The 25,522-nt window shown below is 46.3% G+C and overlaps 1 protein-coding gene across 6 annotated transcripts in view; it reads left to right on the plus strand.

Annotated features, from left to right (window-relative positions):
- The window catches only part of LOC147098978 (TOM1-like protein 2), a 111,634-nt gene that overhangs the window by 58,363 nt on the left and 27,749 nt on the right, over positions 1 to 25,522 (plus strand). For all 6 annotated transcript variants that reach the window (XM_085969484.1, XM_085969481.1, XM_085969482.1 and 3 more), the window contains 6 exons: positions 2,336 to 2,464; positions 3,741 to 3,857; positions 5,203 to 5,336; positions 7,726 to 7,765; positions 10,301 to 10,412; positions 12,647 to 12,776. In XM_085969484.1, the coding sequence (XP_085825610.1) occupies positions 2,336 to 2,464; positions 3,741 to 3,857; positions 5,203 to 5,336; positions 7,726 to 7,765; positions 10,301 to 10,412; positions 12,647 to 12,776 (662 nt within the window). The remainder of the gene's footprint in view (positions 1 to 2,335; positions 2,465 to 3,740; positions 3,858 to 5,202; positions 5,337 to 7,725; positions 7,766 to 10,300; positions 10,413 to 12,646; positions 12,777 to 25,522) is intronic.

The raw sequence follows: 25,522 nt of genomic DNA on the forward strand, positions 1-25,522 counted from the left end.
AGAACTGAGATGAGGAGGAATTACTTCACAGAAACCCCACAGTGCAGATAGAGGCCATTTCGGCCCATCGAGCCCGCACCGACACATATCCCACCCTATCCCCGTAACCCCACGTATTTAATCCCCCTAACACTAAGTGTCAATTTATCATAGCCAATCAACCTAACCCGCACATCTTTGGACTGTGGGAGGAAACCGGAGCACCCGGAGGAAACCCACGCAAACACGGGGAGAATGTTCTCTGAGGGTCGTAAATCTGTGGAATTCTCTGCCCCAGAGAGCCGTGGAGGCTGGGTCATTAAATACATTTAAGGTGGAGATAGAGATTTTTGCAAGATAAGGGAATGAAGGGTTATGGGGAGCGGGCGGGGAAGTGGCTTTGAGCCCACGATCAGCCATGATCTCGTTGAATGGCGGAGCAGGCTCGAGGGGCCAAGTGGCCTATTCCTGCTCCTATTTCTTGTGTTCTATGCCTCTGGGCTAGGGAGGGGAGAGAATCTTCCAGGGTCTTGCTGTTTGCTATCCAGTGACCACTACAGGAAATTGCACGTGGACCTTGGGTGGGGACAGTATTTAGGTCAACTGTGATACTTGCAGCCCTGCCACTGAAGTGAGGACAGACAGTCCCTATGGAACCATTCCAGCAAGGAGGCTGCACCATCTTAAGCAGGCCTGATTTATTCTACCCGCACCAGCGGCCAAATGCCTGTCGGTTTTATTTTTCAATTCTCTGGATATGGGTGTCACGGGCAAGGCCGCCGTTTATTGTCCATTCCCTAGTTGACCTGAATACAACTGAGTGGTTCTCTAGACCACTTCGGAGGGCAGTTAAGAGTTAGCCAGATTGGTGTGGGACTGGAATAAAAACGGAAAATGCTGGAAATACTCAGCAGGTCAGGCAGGTGTGGGACTGGAGTCGCATATAGGCCAGACCGGGTAAGGACGGCAGGTTTCCTTTCCTAAAGGACATTAGTGAACCAGTTGGGGGTTTTACAACAATCTGACAGCTTTACTGATACCAGCCTTTTAGTTCCAGATTTTTTTAAATATGATTTTCAAATTCTCAAATTGCCCTGGTGGGATTTGAACTTGCATTCTCAGTGTTCCTAGTCCAGTAACATAACCACCACACTATTGTGCCTGTAGGTGAGTGAGCTTTGCTCATGTGATAGTGCAGAATTTACAATAATTAGAGCCCTAATTAATATAAAACAAACAAACTATACGTAAAAGTTTATTTTCTCAGCCCCCACCCCCCACCTTGTCTTTTGAAGGTGCTGATTCCTTGCTGGGGTCGAGTTCTATGGGCACCTCAATCGGCTGAGCATTCTTCACATCGAGTGTCGGCAGGTTCCACAATAGTGAACTTTCACCCCAGCTAGTGATCGGGAGCAGGAGCCCGAGCCAGGTTATCCCTCACCGCACCTTCCCCCGCCCCCCCACCACCGCTTCCTTCTCTCCCTATTTCTAGCTGAAGCTGTTTGAGTATAGGAACAAAGATGTCTTGCTGCAGTTGTACAGGGCCTTGGTGAGACCACATCTTGAGTATTGTGTGCAATTTTGGTCACCTTATCCGAGGAAGGATGTTCTTGCCATGGAGGGAGTGCAGCGAAGATTCACCAGGCTGATACCTGGGATGGCAGGAATGACGTATGAGGAGCGATTGGGTCGACTGGGCTTATACTCGCTGGAGTTTAGGAGAATGAGAGGGGATCTCATTGAAACTTATAAAATTCTGACAGGACTGGACAGACTAGATGCAGGATGTTCCCGATGGCGGGGGAGTCCAGAACCAGGGGTCACAGTCTAAGGATAAGGGGTAAGCCATTTAGGACAGAGATGAGGAGGAATTTCTTCACCCAGAGAGTGGTGAGCCTGTGGAATTCTCTACCACAGAAGGCAGTAGAGGCCAATTCATTAAATATATTCAAGGAGTTGGATATATTTCTCAAGGCTAAAGGGATATGGGGAGAAAGCAGGGACAGGGTACTGAATTTGGATGATCAGCCATGATCTCATTGAATGGCGGAGCAGGCTCGAGGGGCCAAATGGCCTACTCCTCCTATTTTCTATGTTTGTTCTCCTAACACCACCTGGCTGAGGGAACCTCCTGAACCGTTCATAATTTCTTGCGGTATAAAGAGAAACCAGCTTATTTTCCTATGGGTGGCCTGCAGCACTCTGGAGCAGTGGTTAAACAGCGTACAACTCCCACTTACTTAAAATGTGTGCCTATTCATTTGTCATGCCGCTAACTCTGGATGTTAATTCTGGAGACTTGTCCTTATCCGCTGGACTCTTCCTTCTGCGTACGAACGTTTGTTTTATTTTTCAGACTATTCCCGAAATCGACCCGGCGGTGATGCCGAATTCTGTCCCGGCGCAGCCAGCGGTGTTCCCAGTCCCCGAGCAACCCATCCCAGCAGTGTCCACGGAAGGTGCGATCACTCCCTCCCTTGAACAGGTAAAATCAGGAGGTAGCTGAACCCCCTACCCCCGAATCCAACACTGGGACTGCAGTCGTATTTCACTGTTGGCACAGCAAACTGTGCAGCTGGCTGGAGATTCTTCTGCTTAATGTTGCCTCTCTTTTGCGTTTCCATCATAGTTGTCATGAATCTTCTCATGACACATGAAGTAACACTGGGCGGCCAGCTGGTGGCGCCGTCCAAGGAGTATAAATACTCGGGCGTGGGCCCAGCTTGCTCGGGATGTTTCTGTAACCAGGAACTAGTGATGTAACTAGAAATCTCATGGTTTTGAAACAGCTGATTAAAGCCTCAAACCAAATGCTCAGCAGTCTTTTTACATCAATAGTCATAGGAGGCAAAGTGTTTTCAATAAAATGACCTTTCAGACTTCCCTCCCCCACCCACAAGAAGGAAAAAAATCTCCCCTACTATTTATTAGAATGGTACCAGGGGATGAAAGACTTCAGTTATGTGGAAAGAGAATAGAGAAACTGGGCTTGTTCTCCTTGGAGTAGGGAAGGTTAAGGGGAGATTTAATAGAGGTGTTCAAAATCGTGAAGGGTTTCGATAGAGTAAATAAGGAGAAACTGTTTCCACCGGCAGGAGCGACATGAGCATAAACATTTTTACACAGTGACTTGTTATGATCCGGAATGTGCTGCCTGAAAGGGTGGCGGAAGCAGATTCAGTAGTAACTTTCAAAAGGGAATTGAAGTGGGAAGATTTGCAGGGCTTTGGGGAAAGAGTAGAGGAGTGGGACTAATTGGATCGCTCTTTCAAAGAGCCGGCACAGGCACGATGGGCCGAATGGGCTCTTTCTGTGCGTTCAGACTCTGTATTAGACAGGGCCACGCACAGGCTTGTTTTGATGATCTTGCCTTCTCCTTCCCCCTTTCTCTACCAAATAAAACAGCGTCGTCACCGTAAACAAATATCAGTGTCAACAATCCTTACAATGTGAAGTCATGTGGTGCCATTATTTGGGGCCAGTAATACACTGGAGACGCAATTCATTTTCTAATGGTCGTCCTAGCTATTGAGAAACTTGAGCTGCCGTTGAACCAAATGCAACTTAACCGCTGTCGAGTAATGGCTAAAAGTATTCACTTCACTGTTGGTCATTTTTAACAGAGCCCAAGCCAACTTCTCAAATGGATTGTCGTTCAGTCGCCACCTGCTGGTGGCAGTTAGAATAACTAAGCTGCTCCAGTCAAAATCTGCTTGAATTTTAGGCTAGATTTTAAATGTGTGCTTTTTTTTTTTTTGCAGGCCTCTAAACTGCGGAGTGAACTGGATGTTGTTAATGGTAATGTAAAGGTGATGTCGGAAATGCTGACCGAGATGGTCCCAGGTCAAGAAGATTCCTCCGACCTTGAACTACTACAGGTGAAGCAAAGTTTTCAGATCGGAGCAGGCCATTCAACCACTCGAGCCTGTTCTGTATTCAGTTAGATTACGGCTTATCTGTACCTCAACTTCACTTACCTGCCTTTGCTCCATATCCCGTGAATGTGGGGCTGTACTGGACCGGGGAGCAAACAAATCATGGCCCAACTGGCCAGTCCCAAAGTTTAAATAAAAAATCATGCTATACTTTATCTCCTTTCAATTAGTTCTATCTGGCCCCTTTCCTCTTTGTTGCCACTGTCTCCTTTGATGGTCTGTTCCACACACTGTGCCAAGTAGCTAAATCTGTATTATCCCCTTCCCTCTTCTGACCTCGAGTCCATGCCCCCTGAGTTTGTTTTTTTCGTTTGTGGGCGTCGCTGGCAAGGCCAGCATTGATTGCCCATCCCTAATTGCCCTCGAAGGTGGTTGTGGCGGTGAGTCTCCTTGGCATCTTTAACCTTTGATAGTTTAAGCCATAATACTCTAAGCCATCTAGTAATCCATACCTAAAACATAATGACCAGAAGATTAGTCGTCTTATTGCACCAATTAAAACATCATGTTGGATACTAAGGGAACCCAGTGATATAGGGATGGGGCGGGAAGGTGGATCTGAAGTAGAAGATCATCTTGATTGGCCTACTCCTGCTCCTATTTCTTGTGTTCTAAACAAATGACATTTATACTCCTAATCCCCCCAAGTTCTGACTCCGTGGTTAACAGAAGCTTGGAATAGGAGAGGAGGAAGAGGTGAACGGAAGCTAACACTGTAAATGTGCAAAACCTGCCCTTGTGGTAATTGAGCGCTATTCAAATGGCAAACCCCCCAATGGCGCAGCAAGTTTATCGAGACTGCAGCTGATTAATGGAGACCAGTGGGTTCCTGGGCTCCATTCCTGTTCTGTGCTAACTTGGCTGATATCAGTGGTAAGAGGCTACAATTGGCCTCCGCACCCCGCGGTTAATGAGGAGAAAATTGACCAGGGCTACTCCTTCTGAGTGGGCTCCAGTGACCCCAACAGTCGGTGCGGATGTGTGAAGTTAGGTGAGGACAGAATGGGGCGCAAGCGTGATGGTCTCCGCAGTCGACTAGCCTGCTGAGATTGTCCAGGCCCGAGCAGAAAGAACAGCCACTTGGGGTGAAGGTGACTGGCACTCTTGGAGCAAGGAGTCCATCCTTTCAGGAGGGGGACAGAATTTGCAACAACAAAAAAAAGAAATTTGGTTTAATATTTAAACTTCCGCCTCAAGATAAATCATCTCTGCCCTGCCTGCAGAAAGTATAACTCTGCTGTTTAGTACTTTATAGCAGTTCTAGACAATTATCCGTTTTCCACACCAGGAGCTGAACAGAACGTGTCGAGCAATGCAGCAGAGGATCCTGGAACTCATCTCGAGAGTGACCAATGAGCAGGTGACAGAGGATCTATTGCACGTCAATGACAATCTCAATAACATATTCCTCCGATACGACAGGTAATCTACCGTGCACTTTTTTCAGGAACATTGAGCGGTCCTTTGCATTAAAAGAGAGAATTTGCATTTATATAGTGCCTTTCGCGATCTCTGGATATCGCAAAGTGCTTTACAGCCGGTGACATTTTTGAAGTGTAGTCACTGTTATAATGTAGGAAACTTGGCAGCCTTTATTACAAGGGGGTTGGAGTATAAAAGCAGGGAAGTCCTGCTACAACTGTACAGGGTATTGGTGAGACCACACCTTGAGTACTGCGTACAGTTTTGGTCTCCTTATTTAAGGAAGGATATACTTGCATTGGAGGCAGTTCAGAGACGATTCACTAGGTTAATTCCAGAGATGAGGGGGTTGAGCAGGCTGGGCCTATACTCATTGGAATTTAGAAGAATGAGAGGTGATCTTATCAAAACATGTAAGATACTGAGGGGGTTCGACAAGGTAGATGCAGAGAGGATGTTTCCCCTCGTGGGGAAATCTAGAACTTGGGGGCACAGTTTCAGGATAAAGGGTCGCCCTTTTAGAACTGAGATGAGGAGGAATTTCTTCTCTGAGGGTCGTAAATCTGTGGAATTCTCTGCCCCAGAGAGCCGTGGAGGCTGGATCATTAAATACATTTAAGGTGGAGATAGACAGATTTTTGCAAGATAAGGGAGTGAAGGGTTATGGGGAGCGGGCAGGGAAGTGGCTTTGAGCCCAAGATCAGCCACGATCTTATTGAATGGCGGAGCAGGCTCGAGGGGGCCAAGTGGCCTATTCCTGCTCCTATTTCTCTCGTTCTTATTTGTGCACAGCAAGCTCCCACAAACAGCAATGTGATCATGACCAGAATCTGTTTGTGATGCTGGTTGAGGGACAAATATTGGCCCCAGGACACCGGGGAGGAGCTCCCCCCTGCTCTTCTTCGAAATAGTGCCTTGGAATCTTCTACATCCACCGGAGAGAGCAGGCGGGGGCCTCGGTTTAACGTCTCATCTGAAAGACGGCACCTCCGACAGTGCAGCACTCCCTCAGTACTGCACTGCAGTGTCAGCCTGGATTATGTGCTCCAGTGGGACTTGAACCCACAACCTACTGACTCAGTGGTGAGAGTGCTACCCACTGAGCCACAGTTGACACTCATTAACAAGTTGTTTTTATGTAATTAATATTTTGCACGAATTTGGGTGGAGGTGGGCATGTGCAACTGGTACATATGTCACAGCAAAGAGTCTGCAGCTCAATAAAATGGCAAATCACTGGTTAGGCCTCAGCTGGAGTATTTGTCCAATTCTGGGCACCGCACTTTAGAAAGGATGTCAAGGCCTTGGAGAGGGTGCAGAGGGGATTTACTAGAATGGTGCCGGGGATGAGGGATTTCAGTTATGTGGAGAATTTAGAGAAACTAGGATTGTTCTCAGAGCAGAGAAGATTAAGGGGAGATTTAATAGAGGTCTTCAAAATTACGAGGGGTTTTGATAGAGTTGATGGGGAGAAACGGTTTCCACTGGCAGGAAGGTCGGTAACCAAAGATCACCGATTTAAGATATTGGCTAAAAAAACGTGGTGGGGAATGAGGAGAATTTTTTTTTTTTTTTTTTAACACAGTGAGTTGTGATCTGGAACGCGCTGCCTGAAAGGGTGATGGAAGCAGATTCAATAATCACTTTCAAAGGGGAATTGGATAAATACTTGAAGGGGGGAAAACTGCAGGGCTGTGGGGAAAGAGCAGGGAGTGGGACTAACTCGATTACTCTTTCAAAGAGCCAGCGCAGACACGATGGGCCGAATGGCCTCCTGTGCTGTATTAATCTATATTGATGTTGTATAAAGTGATAGGAGTGTGATGTTTACCTGAAATTCCCCCACCTGAAGTTCGGGATTATATAGTGGAATGAAGTTCCTGATTATAATGGGGAAATCCTCAACTCAAGGCTAGGTGGTTCCCCACAGGGCAGAAAAATCGGTGATTACTGCTCCCTTTATATAAAATTCAGATAAAAGAGAAATCATTTTTTTTCATGTCTCTCACTTGCCATAACCCACATTTAGGTGCATTGTCAAGGTACCGTCTAATTTTTTAACACCCAATGTGCCCAGACTGTCAGTTTTTCTCAGAGATTATATATCCTGTCATGAAGTTTGTAAGATTTTAGGCTGGTCGAGAATTTAGTGCTTGTGGGATCTGCCTCTGATTTGACTGAAAGTTGTAAGGACGGGAAATTCCCAGTGCCTTCTCATAGAATGATACAGCACAGAAGTATCGTGCTTGTGCCGGCTCTTTGAAAGAGCTGTTCAATTAGTCCCACTCCCCCCTGCTCTTTCCCCATAGCCCTGCAAATCTTTCCCCATGAAGTGTATATATATCTCGTGCCGACTTCACCGATTCTATCTTTCTTGGGTTTTTTTCAGGTTTGAAAGGTTCAGAACTGGACAGAATGCTGCTAATCGAGTGAGTACAGTTCAACTCTTGGGATAAAGTTAACCAATCTTCTAGTTTGAGTCACTGCCGATACATGACGTGTGCCATGTGTATCTCCGACTAGAGGTAGAGGACATTGTGTGTATGTTGCTTGAAGTGTGAAACGGATCTGTTGGCCGGAATTTTACCGGTGCTCAGAGGGCGGGTTCGGAGACTGGTCCGCTGTCAAAATCACAGATTGACGGCGGGTCAGTATCCCGCTGTAAGCCCGCCTCCTTGTCAGTTTCCCAAGTGTCGGGTATGTCACTCCTGAGCAGACCCGACACCAAGCGGCGGGTCAGCCAATTTAGATACTTAAAAAGCTTGTTAAAAGGTAGTTAAGAACCATTTTCCCATGTACTTGGCATTTTACCAGGTTTTTAACGCGGTTCCCAGAGAGTGGGTATCCCGTCGGGTAAGTAGGTCGGGTGTTGTCGGCATGGAATGATTTACTAATCTGACAGCTGCAAATGTGCTATAAAAGCTCCCATCTCACATCTGTTCACTTTCCAAGCTCAGAAACTGTTGCTTACTGCATTTAGAAGACAGTTTGACCTTTATGCAGGTTGCAAGTGTTTGGAGCAAGCTCTCTATCCAGTGTCACCTCCTTGGAACAACCTCTCTCACCATTGACAGATTGCTTCTGTCATCTGAACCTCACCTGCCATCTATTCCATCAGCATCGGTGCCCTTGAAAAAATCTCACCTTGGTCCTCAGAATCCCAACATGATCAGCCCCAGCACCAACATCCACACCAGCCTTCTTCGCAATCACCTGATGCTGCACTGGACACAGGGCATCAGCACCAGTACACATTGCTACCCGGGACGCCAGCGATGGTGTCACCATGTCCAGATTTGCTTCATTTAACACTGTACACCCTGGCTGCCATATGATGCACCAGGTTGGCACCACCCCACACCAGCACCATAAAGCATCCCTACAATCTCCAAGCCATTCCTTTTACACTCATCAACATTGTGGGGGGGGGGGGGAGGAGGGAGGAGAACGCTATGCCTCACCATTCACTGGAACTCACTAGACACTTCCAAAGGTGCACACAAATCTGCCCAAGAAGGCAAAGTGGTAAAAATAAGGATTTCAATGCTTGACAACACATTAACAGAAACTTTACATGAACATTGGCTAAAGCACACAAGTGTCTACCCTTGTGTGTTAGTTTGAATGATTGGACAAGGATGAGTGTGAGGGGTGGCTAGTGAGAAGGGGAAGTGATCACGTAGATAGCGAGGGATGGGTGGAGGTGCAAGGTAAGTTGGTGTGAATAAGGATGTGCAGGAGTAGGGTAGGGAAGGCAGAGTGATGGGGATGTGAGGAGTGGTACAGCAGGATGAGGTTGAGTGTGGCTTTGCAGTAACGTTTCGTGATCTACTGAGATCATTGAAAGGTTTGCGCCACTGCAGCCTGGCCCTCCTGACGACATCCCTGCTTGTGCCCTCCTCTGCAAAGTGTCACCAGGCTGTGTTGATCTTCTGGGGAGGTCTCTTCCGCCCATTGGAAGGGAAGGGAACCTCCCTGCATATGGAGGGAGTCATGGGAGAGCCTGGGTGCAGCCGTGCACCTCTGTGCAGTGATTGTCGGCATCTCCATGCTGTAGAACACCGACTGTACAACTGTCAAAATGGATGTGGACATGGTCCCTTTAAGGAAACCGGCTGCTAACGTGTCATCAAATTACATCACCGGACCCGCTTCCTCTAATTGGCTGGGAACCTCACAGGGCGGGCTTAACGAGCCCCATCAATGGAAGATCTTGTTGGAGGCTGGGATCGAGATGGATGCGGGGTCCTCACACACCATGGACCCGCCGAGGTTGGAAAAATCCAGCCCGTGCATGTGTGTGCGTGTGTGTGTGGCACGTTTGTACCAATTCTTTTGGATCCTAGAACAAATGATTTAAGGTCATTGGCAAAAATCCAGCGAGGAGGTGCGGAGATTTTTTTTTCCCGCAGAGTTATGATGATCTGGAATGCACTGCCTGAAAGAGTGGTGGAAGCAGATCCAACAATCATTTTCAAAAAGGAATTGGATAAATACTTTAAAAGGAAAGATTTGCAGGACTACGGGGAAAGGGTAGGGGAGTTGAACTAATTGGAAAGCTGTTTCAAAGAGCTGGCACTAGCGCGATGGGCTGAATGGCCTCCTTCTGTGCTGTATGATTCTATGACTTGTCATCCCGCTGGCACTCAATAATGCTCAACATTTTCGCTCGACGAAGCCACAGGTAAATTGTGCCAAATTAGGAGCATCTGATGCAGCAAAATCAGCTCATGAGATCTGCAGGCACAGAATCTACTTCCTTTCCAGACTGATGAGGTGCATCTTCCCAACTTGATGACATCCCATATCTCTTCCTCTTCCCATTTGCAGGTTTCCACGTATTTGATCTCTTGGTTGGCTTTAGAATTTATTTGTTGGTACGCTTCCTCTTGTGTTAGCTTGGCATTAAACTGCCAGTATGTCATAAGTTAATTCTCTCTCTCTCTCTCACCCTTTCTCTCAAGGTGCCCAGTGCTTCAGAGAATGGAGATAGTTTAATAAATCTTACACCAAACTCTCCAGCTGTTGTCACCCCAGTGACTGCCTCGAATCTCCCAACACAGATGGCAGGGCTCAGTAAGTATTGGTTCTCAGTTGGTTATTAACATTGGGAAGAGGAGACAAAGACTGCATTACCCCTTCCTCTCCCAAAGATGCTGCGTATAGTTTCACGGGCAGCAGTGCCTCTCCGGCACACAAAAACATAAGAATTAGGAGCAGGAGTAGCCCATACGGCCCTTCGAGCCTGCTCCGCCATCCAGTGAGATCATGGCTGATCTCAACTCCACTTTCCTGCCCGATCCCCATATCCCTTGATTCCCCCAGAGTTCAAAAATCTCTCTCTCTCTCTCTCTCACCCTTTCAGGTAGAGAATTATAAAGATTCACAACCCTCGCAATCCCCATTCCCTCCCCCTCGCATTCCCCATCCTGTCTCCCTCATTCCCAGCATTTCCATCATACAGGTGACCATTCTCTTTGAGCCTGGTCAGTATCTGTGGGAACTATCGCAGCCAAGCCTGATCCTGTCTTATTACTGTGCCCTGTTGGGGGTCGGCTGCGTGTAACTCACATTGAGGCCTTGACCATTTAGGCTATGGCCTTCCCCAGTGCTGAGTCTGCAGCACAGAAACAGGCCATTCGGCCCAACTGGTCCGTGCTCCCCGCCAGCCTCCTCCCACCCCTCTTCACCTCACCGTCAGCATATCCTTCTATTCCTTTCTCCCTCGTGCTTATCTAGCAGCTTCTTCTTCAATGTATCTGTTCTATTCGCTTCAAGTACTCCCTGTGGTAGCGAGTTCCACTCTGGGTAAAGTAGTTTCTCCTGACTACAGATATACTCCAATTAGATTACTTTAAATGGACAGCTTCTGTTTCAAAGCAAGCAATCCAACCGTGCTTTACTGTACATTAACTGGTTTCTGATAACTGCAGGGAGACCTCTCGCCATGAGTAGACTCTGTATCGGCTAGCGTAAATTTATGTTTGGTCGAGACTTGAGGGGCTGAAATATCTGAGCACTTCGGTGCACAGGGAGCTGAAGGTAAGCAAAGTAGGAGCTGCAAACCAGCCCGATTTCTCCCTTCCCAGCCTAGGGACGTGGTTGCTCGCTGTAGCACCGCCACTGTGGCCTTCACTGATTGAGGGCAAAAGCAGATTTCGAAGCTCGACCGACCTAGTGTTTACGGCTTCGTGCCCCATAGCATGGTGCATTTAACCACAGAGAAACGGAAACATAGAAACAAAGAAGATAGGAGTAGGCCATTCGGCCCCTCGAGCCTGCTCCACCATTCAATGCGATCATGGCTGATCATCCAAACTCAGTACCCTGTCCCTGTCTTCTCCCCATATCCCTTGATCCCTTTAGCCTTAAGAAATATATCTAACTCCTTCTTGAGTATATTTAATGAATTGGCCTCAACTGCCTTCTGTGGTAGAGGATTCCACAGGTTCACCTGGGTGAAGAAATTCCTCCTCATCTCTGTTGTAAATGGCTTACCCCTTATCCTTAGACTGTGACCCCTGGTTCTGGACTCCCCAGCCATCGGGAACATCCTTCCTGCGCCTAGTCCTGTTAGAATTTTATAAGTTTCAATGAGATCCCCTCTCATTCTTCTAAACTCCAGCGAATATAAGCCTAATCGATCCAATCTCTCCTCATACGTCATTCCTGCCAACCACTGCAGTGATCACCTGCTGACGCACAAGGGGGCTGTGGAACTGAGTTGGTGACTTCAGCAAAGTAGAATACTGCAAAAAAAAAAGTTGGGAGAAAATGCATCTGTTTCATGTTAGAATTGCAATATTAATGAACAATGAAAAGAAGATGTTTCCACTTGTCGGGGAGAGCAAAGCTAGGGGCCATAAATATAAGATAGTCGCTAATAAATCCAATAGGGAATTGAGGAGAAATGTCTTTACCCAGAGAGTGATTGATTAGAATGTGGAACTCACTACCACAGGGAGTAGTTGAGGCGAATAACATGGATGCATTTAAGGGGAAGCTGGATAAATACATGAGGGAGAAAGGAATAGAAGGGTATGCTGACCAGGTGAGATGAAGAGGGGTAGGAGGAGGCTTGTGTGGAGCACAAATGCCAGCATAGCAGTTGGGCCAAATGGCCTGTTGGTGCTGTTAATTCCATGTAATAACTCCCAAAACATCTTCCTCTAAACCGGTGTAAAGTTCCATTTTAACGTTGACTCAACTCAGTCCTGTTTTCCCCAGTGTTGTGGAGAAATCGGGCTGTTCAGATCGCATGGCCTGAGAAGTATTGCGTTGGCTGTTAACTGGGATTTCTGTACATTTAGGCGTTGCAGGCGACAGTGTGAGTGCAACACTGAAGTCCTTGGAGAACAGCAGCCATCCCAAAACTGAGGAGGAAGAGTTCGACATGTTTGCACAGACCAGAAGCAGCTCCTTGGCGGATCAGCGCAAGAAGTGAGTAGCGGCCCATCCGGTGTGTTGCATGATTTCCCCCGTCTTGTGATTCCCCATCAATGTAGAAGTTTAAAAACAAAAACAGAAAATACACAGCAACCGAAAGAGGAAAAATAAATAGTTTAACGTGTCAGACAGACCTCATTTCAGAGGCTGATCCCTACTGAATGAGGATTGAGTTCTGAGAAAATACTGGAGGAATCTCTCAAAGAAAGAGAGACTTGCATTTCTATAGCGCCTTTCACGACCACCGGACGTCTCAAAGCGCTTTACAGCCAATGAAGTCCTTTTTGAAGTGTAGTCACTGTTGTAATGTGGGAAACGTGGCAGCCAATTTTGTGCACAGCAAGCTCCCACGAACAGCAATGTGATAATGACCGGATAATCTGTTTTAGTGATGTTGATTGAGGGATAGATGTTGGCCAGGACACCGGGGAGAACTCCCCTACTGTTCTTCGAAATAGTGGCCATGGGATCTTTTACATCCACCTGAGCGAGCAGACGGGGCCTCGGTTTAACGTCTCATCCGAAAGACGGCACCTCTGACAGTGCAGCGCTCAAAGCAGTATTGAAAGGAAGGCACTGAGATGGAATCTCGAATATCTAAATTATTAAAGTGTATAGAAAAAGTAAATCTGGGCACTATTTCAAAACCAAACTGTTACATCAACAAGAGCTTGCATTTATATAGCACCTTTAACACAGTAAAAGGCCCCAAGGTGTTTCACAGGAGCGGTATCAGACAAAATTTGACACTGACCCACAAAGAGATACTAGGACAGGTGACCAAAAGCTTGGTCAAAGGTAGGTTTTAAGGTGCGTCTTAAAGGAGGAAAGAGAGGCGGAGAGGTTTAGGGAGGGAATTCCAGAGTTTGGGGCCCAGGCAGCTGAAGACACGGCCGCCAGTGGTGGAGCGATGAAAATCGGAGTCGCGCCAAAAGGCCGGAATTGGAGAAGCGCAGAGATCTGGGAGGGTTGTAGGGCTGGAGGAGGTTACAGAGATAGGGGGGGTTGTAGGGCTGGAGGAGGTTACAGAGATAGGGAGGGTTGTAGGGCTGGAGGAGGTTACAGAGATAGGGAGGGGTGTAGGGCTGGAGGAGGTTAGAGATAGGGCGGGAGGAGCGAGGCCATGGAGAGATTTGAAAACCAGGATGAGAATTTTAAATTTGAGTTTATTAGGAGGGGTGGGTTATCGAGGGTGAGAGGCGAGTGGGACGGTGTGGAGATAGAATATGGGCAGTGTTGGACTGCTTTAAACGTCAGATTACACAACCCAGTGTGAGAGCTCGAGTCTGTTCACACTACACAACCCAGTGAGAGAGCTCGGGTCTGTTCACACTACACAACCCAGTGTGAGAGCTCGGGTCTGTTCACACTACACAACCCAGTGTGAGAGCTTGAGTCTGTTCACACTACACAACCCAGTGTGAGAGCTCGGGTCTGTTCACACTACACAACCCAGTGTGAGAGCTCGGGTCTGTTCACACTACACAACCCAGTGTGAGAGCTCGGGTCTGTTCACACTACACAACCCAGTGTGAGAGCTCGAGTCTGTTCACACTACACAACCCAGTGTGAGAGCTCGGGTCTGTTCACACTACACAACCCAGTGTGAGAGCTCGGGTCTGTTCACACTACACAACCCAGTGTGAGAGCTCGGGTCTGTTCACACTACACAACCCAGTGTGAGAGCTCGGGTCTGTTCACACTACACAACCCAGTGTGAGAGCTCGAGTCTGTTCACACTACACAACCCAGTGTGAGAGCTCGAGTCTGTTCACACTACACAACCCAGTGTGAGAGCTCGGGTCTGTTCACACTACACAACCCAGTGTGAGAGCTCGAGTCTGTTCACACTACACAACCCAGTGTGAGAGCTCGGGTCTGTTCACACTACACAACCCAGTGTGAGAGCTCGGGTCTGTTCATACTACACAACCATGATCCTATTGAATGGCGGAGCAGGCCCGAGGGGTCTTATGGCCTACTCCTGCTCCTACTTCTTATGTAACCCAGTATGAGAACTGCTGAGAGACACACTTTCTGATTCCAGTGTGTGCTGCCAAACATTTCTTACATTTCTTATACTAATTTTCCCCTTTGATCACTACGTTCCATGCATACTATCAATAAATTCTGGTACATCAAAGGTACATACAAATGCTAACAGAATAACAATATAAACTGAACACCCAGGCTCTCAACTCTTCTAATTATTTTATTGTCGCAATAAAACCTTCCCCTCCCTAAACAGAGTTCTCAAGTTGACGCATTCAAATATGACTGACTGACTGACTCTTGCACATCCTACTATTATCTTTCCCCATAGGACATCTTTTCCCCAAAATCCTCTCAGCCAATTTACAACCCATGCTCAGCAGAAAGCTGTTTTAACTTTTAACCCAGCACATGCTGGTCTCGGAAGTCGGCGCAGAAAGAATCGCGAGGTATTCGGGTAATGTGGACTTTCACTCCCACAGGCAGCCGAGCTTTGGATGAACTGCGGTAGGTTGCCGGCTAGGGGAGCATTAGCCTAACCGAGCTGAAGTGACACAGACTTGTGCGAGGGCTTCAGCGGCAGGTCAGCTAAGGTGTGGGCACAGATTCAAAATGCAGGCCGGCAAGTTTTGGACTGATGTCAGGATGTTCTTCACAGGAAAAATGATAAACACATGGAATGGATATCCAGGCAGCATAGTGGAGGTAAAAATCCTGCAACTATTTAAGAATAGTGGATGTGATGAGGGTCTGTGGGGGGTTTTTTTTTCCTGACTGGGTGGGCCAAATAATGGCCTTACTCATAGAATCTTACAGCACAGAAGGAGGCCATTTGGCCCATCGTCCCTGTGCTGGTTCTTTGAAAGAACTATCCAATTAGTCCCACCTCCCTGCTGTTTGCCCATAGCCCTCCAGCAGAGGCATAACTGGGGATTTATAAAGGTTTAGCATATCTTCTTTCTTTTGTACTCGATGCCTCTCTTTATGCTTTTTTAACAGCCTTCTCAACTTGTCTTGCCACCTTCAAAAGATTTGTGTATGTGAACCCCCAGATCTGTGTCTCTGCACCCCCTTTAAAATGTTATCATTTAACGGTGGCTCAGTGGGCAGCACCCTCGCCTCTGAGTTAGCAGGTCGTGGGTTCAAGTCCCACTCCAGAGACTTGAGCACAAACTCCAGGCTGACACTCCAGTGCAGTGCTGAGGGAGTGCGGCACTGTCGGAGGTGCCGTCTTTCGGATGAGACGCTAAACCGAGGCCCGTCTGTCCCCTCAGGTGATGTAAAAGATCCAATGGCAATATTGGAAGAGGAGCAGGGGAGTTCTCCCCAGTGTCCTGGCCAATATTTACAGCAATTATCACATTGCTGTTTGTGGGAGCTTGCTGAACACCAATTGGTTGTCACATTTCCTACATTACAACAGTGACTCCCCTTCAAAAGTACTTCATTGGCTGTAAAGCACTTTGGGACGTCCCGAGGTTGTGAAAGGTGCTATATAAATGCAATTTTTTCAAACAACAAATGTGTTCGCCCAAGATTTTCTTTCCATTAATGTTCTTCACTCTTCTGGGTGTGGCTGCGCTGGCACCAGACATGCCTTATGGTGGGGTGTTGTTAACTAGCTAGCTTAGTTATGCCAATTCAATGACGGTATGACCATATGCTCACGAGCAATGTTCCATGATTTAAAGTAAAGAAAGACTTGCATTTTTATAGCACCTTTCACGACCACCGGACGTCCCAAAGCGCTTTACAGCCAATGAAGGATTTTTGAACTGTTGTAATGTAGGGAATGTGGCAGCCAATATGTGCACAGCAAACTCCCAAAAAACAGCAACGTGATAATGGCCAGCTAATCTGTTTTAGTGATGTTGGTTGAGGGATAAATATTGGCCCAGGACACCGGGGAGAACTCCCCTGCTCTTCTTCGAAATAGTACCATTGGATCTTTTACGTCCACCTGAGGACGGGGCCTCGGTTTAACGTCTCATCCGAAAAATGGCACCTCTGACAGTGCAGCACTCCCTCAGTACTGCACTGGAGTGTCCGCGTAGCTTTATGTGCTTCAGTCTCGAGTGGGATTTGAACCCACAACCTTCTGACTCAGAGGCGAGAGTGCTACCCCCTTTTTAAAGTAGAACACCTTTAAACAAAGTAAAGTACTTGGAGCCAAGTTAATTTGACCGAGTTTACAGTTCTTGAGCTCAATCTTCCCAGGTCGAATCCAAATTCCTGTTGCAAAAGTGCAATAAGATATAATCTTGTATCCTATAGCTGTTACAAATTTCTCATCGCAATATCCACATATGGCAGGCTCAGCATGACCTGATCATGCCTTGTTCACTTGCAATTTGATGCCACTAAGCAACAGAGTACATGAGGGGTGAGTCATTTACAATACTTCTACATAGGATTACATGGGATATACGGCACAGAAACAGGCCATTCGGCCCAACAAGTCCATGCCGGCGTTTATGCTCCACTCGAGCCTCTTCCCGTCTTTCCTCATCTAAATCTTATCCACGTAACCCTCTATTCCCTTCTCCCTCATATGCTTATCCAGCCTCCCCTTCAATGCATCTATACTATTCGCTTCAACCACTCCCTGTGGTAGTGAGTTCCACATTCTCACCACTCTCTGCTTGACGAGGGTAAAGACTGCTTCACTTTCAATCATTTTGTCCGTCCCTATTGTCCGCCCCAATATCTCCCCTCCCCAAGGTCACCAGACCATTCTTTTAAGTCTTAACGAAGCTAGTGCCAAGCAGTACAATGCATGGTTTCTCTCTGGAGCATGCAGGTATTCTCTGCCTTGATAAGGCCCAGTCTAGTATTTCGGCGGAGAAAGCAAATTCATGAAATTCTCTACTGTGGAACGTGTTGGATGGGTTGCAGCTCTGCAACCCAACCCAGCTCCGCCATCACTCTTTGCGCAACCTGGTCATATTCTTTACGTCGGTCCAAGATTGTTGTTGCAGTCCAAGCAGGGCCGATGGCCAGCAGTGACAGGAGGCTAACGCATTAGATCGTTGCCTTTTGGCATGATCCTCCAGCAGGGGCTTGGATTCCACCGCCAGTGTCGGATGACGGCTGGGTCATTTTACAGCATTACTCTTTAATGAAGGAGTATGTGTGTCGCAGATTCAGTCTGAGGGATGAATAATTCCCCGACGTGTGAGGGAAAACTCCAAACCAGCAAAAAAAACAGAATGAAGAAACCACATGACAGTTATAAATTGCAACATAAACCTCAACCGATCAGAATGAGTCCGATGCCAACATTTAATTCCAACAACGTGACAAAAAGGGAATATGTGAACTTCAACCCTACAGGCAGAACCTGTCTTAAGTGTCAGACTTTAAAACAATATTTTCGCTTTCCATTTTAAACCTACGTAACAATTAGGGTGAAGGAAATTGATGATCTTGATCTAACTACCAATGGATATAGATTTTATTGTAAGAATTAGGAGCAAAAAGGGAAATTAGGAAAGACTTTTACTCACCCAAAGACTTAAAGTTGTGGAATAAGTTGCCAGACATGTCATTTGAGAGGGCAGAAAAAGAAAAACTTGCATTTACGTAGCGCCTTTCATGACCTCTGGGTGTCCCAAAGCACTTTACAGCCAATGAAGTACTTTTGAAGTGTAGTCACTGTTGTAATGTAGGAAACGTGGTAGCCAATTTGCGCACAGCAAGGTCCCACAAGCTGCAATGTGATAATGAGCAGATCATGTTTTTAGTGATGTTGAGTGAGGGATAAATATTGGCCAGGACACCGGGGAGAACTCCCCTGCTCTCCTTCAAAATAGTGCCATGGGATCTTTTATGTCCACCTGAGAGCAGACTTGCTTTAACTTCTCATCTGAAAGACGGCACCTCCGACAGTGCAGCACTCCCTCAGCACCGCACTGGAGTGTCAGCCTAGATTTTTATTCTCGACTCCCTGGAGTGGGACCTGAACCCACGACCTTCTGACTCAGAGGCGAGAGTGCTGCCCACTGAGCCAGGGCTGGCAGAGGGACAACATACAGCATGGTTCCCACTCCTGTAGGAATCGCTGGATTCTGATGATCTTCCAACATGCATGACTTGTTTCCACGTGAATAATCATTGCCATTTATAGAAAGGCTACTCACGATCAGCCAAATAAGAGGGATGCTTTTCAGTCAGGTCATAACACTGCAGCAGCTGGGTATGGCATTGCCACAATGCTGGTATTATCAACAGGAAATGGAGTGAACGGCTTCATGCTGGATCAAGCCATTAGGGAATTCGTATTGGTGGACAAGAATGTGACCATGAAAAAGGGGAATACTTACTCGTCATCAGGAAAGGACCTATTTGTGGATGTCTGGCATGGACTGTATATTGTCTAGGCTCACGCAGTGGTCACTGGGCAACGTCCTCCGGTGCCAGGTGCAGCTATGCAGCAAGGGGGTCTGTGAGGAGACGTGGGTGGTTAAGGGTTAAATGTAGGCTGCGGACTTGAGTAAAATAAGGAACAATCGAGAATTTCATGCCTTTGCTTTCTCTGGTGAAATATTGGAGTGGGCTGTAACCCAACCAAGGTGTTCAAATGACATTCGAAACATTAATCGAAACGTGAGTGGTTTGTGAGAAAGCTATGATCCTTGGTACTGTACTACAGCCTCCAATTCACTCCAGCTAAACGGTCACTTTTTGTTGATAAATACAGATATATCGATATAATAATTTTATACTGTGGAATGGTTATGCTGCTGCAGACTCCACAACTGTCAAAGACTGCCTGTATACGTACCTTCTGAAGACAGGTTCACATACCCAGGTGACCGGAGGATTGTGTACGCCACAGATCTTGAGGCTAGTTTTCCATATGTTGCATTGCACCACAAAGGGCACAGTGATGGGTTTAAATGTGCCTGGGTGGGGGGGGGAATTGCATTTTTAACACTTACTTCTGGACCCAAAGTTTAACTCTTGTGCAGAGAGAGATGATCTGTTTCTCTAACTAAATTGAAGCAGTCTTGGTGAATCCATGGTACATAACGGTTGATAATTTGGTTCCTAGTGGAAAATTTCCCTCCACAAGACCATTTGGTGTAGTCGGCGATAATCGTTGCCTTTCTAAGTATTGGAAATGCCATGGTTGTTAAGATGACCAATGTCCGTGCTGGAGAATCGACTGTGTTCCTAGTTTTTGCATCAGTTCTTCTCATATCTGGTATAGTAACATAGGGACAGGAGTCGGCCATTCAATTAGATCATGGCTGATCTGCACCTCAACTTCATTTACCTGCCTTAGCTCCATATTCCTCGATACCCTTACCCAACAAAAATCTCTCAATCTCAGTCTTGAAAGCTCCATTTGTCCCCTGGAATCCACAGCCATTTTGGGGCCGAGAATTCCAGATTCCTACTACCCTTTGTGTGGAAAAAGTGTTTCTTGATTTCCCTCCTAAAATGGCCCAGCTCTAATTTTAAGATAGTGTCCCCTTGTTCTTGATTTCTCCATCAGAGAGAAAAGTTTCTCTGTATCGTCTCTATCGAAGCCCTTTGAGGTCTTTAAAATCAGCACAAATTTACTAGAATGGTACCAGAGCAAAAGGGTTAAATTGTGAGGACAGGTTGCATAGACTAGGCTTGTATTCCCTTGAGTATAGAAGATTAAGGGTTGGTCTAATTGAGATATTTAAGATGATTAAAGGAGTTGATAGGGTAAAGAGAGAGAAACTATCGCCTCTGGTGGGAGTGTCCAGAACAAGGGGGCAGAACCTTAAAATTAGAGCTGGGGTGATGTCTGGAAGCACCTCTTCACACACAGGCTAGTGGAAACCTGGAACACTCTTTTTCCCCAAAAAGCTGTTGAGGCTGGGTCACGGAGGATGGCTACACCAGAGCCACTTGGAATAGAGGAAGAGTGGGCTGGTGCTTGGGGTGGGGATCCCCTATCATTGCACGGCCGGCAGGGTGGTCTGTACCCCTGGGGTCACCTAAATCTTTCTCTGCTGCATTCCTGGGCCACGGGAGCCGCCTTCTCCTTTTTCCATTCTTCCCTCACCCTCTGCTATTCTGCTGTAACCAGAATACTTGAGAGTGCGACTTGAGAGCAGATTTCATGTCTGGCCTTTTAAATAGGGAATGATGCCAGGATACTCGGAAGGGGGGGGTAAATCATTTTCTTCTGTAGAAAAGAAGTCAAATTAATTTGAAGAAAATAGCTCTGAAAAGTAAACCTTGTGTTATGATCTGGAATATTCCTTTAATAAAAATTCGATCCCACACTAACCAACAAAAGAACATGATGCAGCATATGTAGCCACGCAATTATTTGGAGGTGTCATTTAAAAAAAAAAAAAGTTGCAAGATCTCTGACTTAATCCACGTGTACATGTGCTGGGACTATTTTCAGACACGTTCTATTTTTGCTTCGAGCCCGTCCTGTGAAAGCCCTTCTTCAGTTGCAGAATAGTTACTAGTCCTCGAGCCTCTGACGGAGATGGATTTGAAACACCTAAAGGCCTTCATACCATTTTTCCTCATCAGTCTGTTGATTGTTGCACTTGTCTTCATCCTCAACGCCATTATTCACAGCGGCCCGTTCACCGACCCCCACTTTTTCGAAAAGTTCGACCGCAAAAGGCCCAAACCAGTCTCTTTCAACTGGACTGGAATAAGCTGAAATGGATTTGGCTGAGAACTTCATTAAAAATGTATTTTTATTTTTTTATTTTTTACTTGGCTCAAGCTTCTAAAACTGCAGCAGTGGTTTTGATCGCGATCCTGGAATTGTTGGCCTGCGCCACTTAATTGGGTGAGTCTGGAGCAAGTGGTACTGAAGTTCATTCCAAAATGTGACTTTTCTAACTCTACGATCATGTTGCCTGTAGTTGGGCAGGATGGGTAACAAAAGCTTAAAGGACCAAAATTGTAGGACCAGTTATACACATTCCAAGGAAGTCCGTAGCAAATTCTGCCTTGGGAAGAATTTGAATACTTTCTGTATGTGTACGTATGTAGAATTTGTTAACTCCCAATGTGCATAAGTATACTTGGATGTTCTTATTTACATTGTTTTACATAGAACTACATAAAGGTACAGCGCAGAAACAGGCCATTCGGCCCAACTGATCTGTGCCGGTGTTTATGCTCCACACGAGCCTCCTCCCACCCCTCTTCATATAACCCTATCGGCATATCCTCTTATTTCTTTCACCCTTTATGTGGTTTTTCTAGCTTCCCCTAAAATGTATCTGCTATTGGCCTCAACTACTCCTTTAACTGTGGTGACTAGACTCGGAATTTGTCTGTGTGAACAGCTACTACACTCGGACTCATTTTGAGACTCTCTCTGAATAACTGTTTTTAAATATAGAAGCATTTGCTTAACAATACAGGAGGCATATTCGTAAACTTAAGTCCGTGTTGAGTGGATCTGTACTGTATGGACCAGAGTTCTTGTTGAGTGGATATGTACTGTATGGACCCGAGTCCTTGTTGAGTGGATATGTACTGTATGGACCCGAGTCCTTGTTGAGTGGATCTGTACTGTATGGACCTGAAGCAGCTATGTGCAATGCTTCATGTGTTTGCTGCTCAAGTTGCTTTACATGCACACAGTGCCTCTATTTTCTCCCCTGTCCCTCTGATGATTATGATTAGCTGTAGAGCTGTCATCTGTCTCCCCTCCCTATAGCAGGACAGCTGAAATGGGAACTCGGTTGTGTTGGGCATTGAGCCATGGTGCTTCAACCTACTGTGCTGTCCTGAGTGAGCCACCTTTAAATGTTATGCAGTCGTGTACATTCATAGGAGAGCTGAAGCCACAGGTGTGTGTCTTGACCAGTTAGGTTTGAGTTCCGTTGTCTTGCTGTAAAACCAGGGGCCCTTGGATCTTTTTTTATATAGAGAATAAATCAGACCCGCTTTATATAAATCGGACATCAGACGAGAAAGGATTAATTAGCAATCTTGTTGTACGAGACCCCTTGGGTCGGAGCAATCATAATATGATCGAATTCTTCATTAAGATGGAGAATGAAGTCGTTGACTCGGAGACAAGGGTCCTCAATTTAAATAAAGGAAACTACGATGGTCTGAGGCGCGAATTGGGTAGGATTGATTGGGGAATGTCACTCAAAGGGTTGACGGTGGATAGGCAATGGCAAATATTCAAAGACCGCATGGATGAACTACAGAATTTGTTCATCCTAGTTTGGCATAAAATTAAACAAAAAAGGTGACTCAACCGTGGCTAACGAGGGAAATTAGGGATAGCATAAGATCCAAGGAGAGAGGACATAAATTGGCCAAAAAAGCAGCAATCCAGAGGATTGGGAGCAGTTTAGGATTCAACAAAGGAGGACAAAGGGATTAATTAAGAAAGGGAAAATAGAATATGAGAGTAAGCTAGCAGGGAACATAAAAACTGACTGTAAAAGCTTCTAAAGATATGTGAAGAGAAAAAGATTGGTGAGGTCAAGCGTAGGTCCCTTGCAGTCAGAATCAGGGGAATTTATAATGGGGAACAAAGAAATGGCAGACCAATTAAATACATATTTTGGTTCTGTCTTCACAAAGGAGGACACAAATAACCTCCCAGAAATGTCGGGGAACATAAGGTCTGATGAAAAGGAGGAACTGAAAGAAATCAGTATTTGTAGGGAAATGGTGTTGGGGAAATTGATGGGCTTGAAGGCCGATAAATCCCCAGGGCCTGATAATCTACATCCTAGGGTACTTAAGGAAGTGGCCCTAGAAATAGTAGATGCATTGCTGATCATCTTCCAACATTCGATGGAATCTGGAACAGTACCCATGGATTGGAGGGTAGCTACTGTTACCCCACTATTCAAAAAAGGTGGTAGAGAGAAAACGGGGAATTACAGACCGGTAAGCCTGACATCGGTAGTGGGGAAAATGCTAGAGTCCATTATAAAAGATGTAATAGCAGAGCACTTGGAAAACAGTGACAGGATTGGACAAAGTCAACATGGATTTACAAAAGGTAAATCGTGCTTGACTAATCTACTGGAATTTTTTGAGGATGTAACTGGTAAAATAGATAAGGGAGAACCAGTGGATGTGGTGTAGTTGGACTTTCAGAAGGCTTTCGATAAGGTCCCGCATAAGAGATTAGCATGTAAAGTTAAGGCACATGGGATTGGGGGCAAGGTATTGACTTGTATAGAGAACTGGTTGGCAGATAGAAAGCAAAGAGTTGGAATAAACGGGTCTTTTTCCGAGTGGCAGGCGGTGACAAGTGGGGTACCGCAGGGATCGGTGCTAGGACCCCAGCTATTCACTATATATTAATGATCTAGACAAGGGAACTAGATGTAATATCTCCAAATTTGCAGACGACACAAAACTAGGTGGGCGTGTGTGCTGTGAGGAGGATGCCGAGAAACTACAGGATGATTTGGACAGGTTGGGTGATTGGGCAGAAGCATGGCAGATGCAATATAACCTGGATAAATGTGAGGTTATCTACTTTGGTGTCAAAAACAGGAAGACAGATTATTATCTGACTGGCAATAGATTGGGAGAAGGGGAAGTGCAACGACACCTGGGTGTCCTTGTGCACCAGTCGCTGAAGGTAACCGCCTGCTGCACCTGCATGCTTAAGAAGGCAAATGGTATGTTGGCCTTCATAGCGAGAGGGTTTGAGTACAGGAACAAGGATGTCTTGCTGCAGTTGTACAGGGCCTTGGTGAGACCACATCTTGAATATTGTGTGCAGTTTTGGTCGCCTTATCTGAGGAAGGATGTTTTTGCCATGGAAGGAGTTCAGCGAAGATTCACCAGGCTGATACCTGGGATGGCAGGAATGACGTATGAGGAGAGATTGGGTCGATTGAGCTTGTACTCACTGGAGTTTAGAAGAATGAGAGGGGATCTCATTGAAACTTATACATTTCTGGCAGGACTGGACAGACTAGATGCAGGGAGGATGTTCCCGATGGCGGGGGAGTCCAGAACCAGGGCTCACAGTCTAAGGATAAGGGGTAGGCCTTTTAAGACAGAAATGAGGAGGAATTTCTTCACCCAGAGAGTGGTGAACCTGTGGAATTCTCTACCACAGAAGGCAGTAGAGACCAATTCATTAAATATATTCAAGAAGGAGTTGGATATATTTCTTAAGGCTAAAGGGATCAAGGGGTATAGGGAGAAAGCAGGGACCGGGTACTGAACTTGGATGATCAGCCATGATCGCATTGAATGGCTCCTATCTTCTATGTTTCATGCAGCGAGTTGTGATCTGGAATGCGCTGCCTGAAATGGCGGTGGAAGCAGATTCAATAGTAACTTTCAAAAGGCAATTGGATAAATACTTGAAAGGGAGAAAATCTGCAGGGCCGCGGGGAAACAGCACTGGGATGCGCCTAATTGGGGAGCTCTTTCAAAGAGCTGGCCCGGGCAGGATGGGCCGAATGGCGGCCTCCTGTGCTACAAAATTCTGTGATAGGTCCCAGGTCTATCTGTGGTTTCTGTTGAGTTCATTGATAACTGATCGTGCCCCCAACCCCCATGATAGGAAAGTGAAAAATCAGTCAGGATTCCTATTCCTGATCCCTATTCAATGACAGCTGGAAAAGGCTCAGCTGTAATGCTCTCTGTGGGTAAATAGCCAATGACACTCTCTGTATAGGCTCATACATGGACTGACCAGTTGGATTGGGTACCAGGGAGTATCAGAAGAACATAAGAATTAGGAGCAGGAGTCGGCCATACGGCCCCTCAAGCCTGGTCTGCCATTCAATAAG

The sequence above is a fragment of the Somniosus microcephalus genome, chromosome 28 (assembly GCF_052327205.1).
Source record: "Somniosus microcephalus isolate GS21.2 chromosome 28, FLI_Smic_1.0, whole genome shotgun sequence".
NCBI classification, from domain to species: Eukaryota; Metazoa; Chordata; class Chondrichthyes; order Squaliformes; family Somniosidae; genus Somniosus; species Somniosus microcephalus.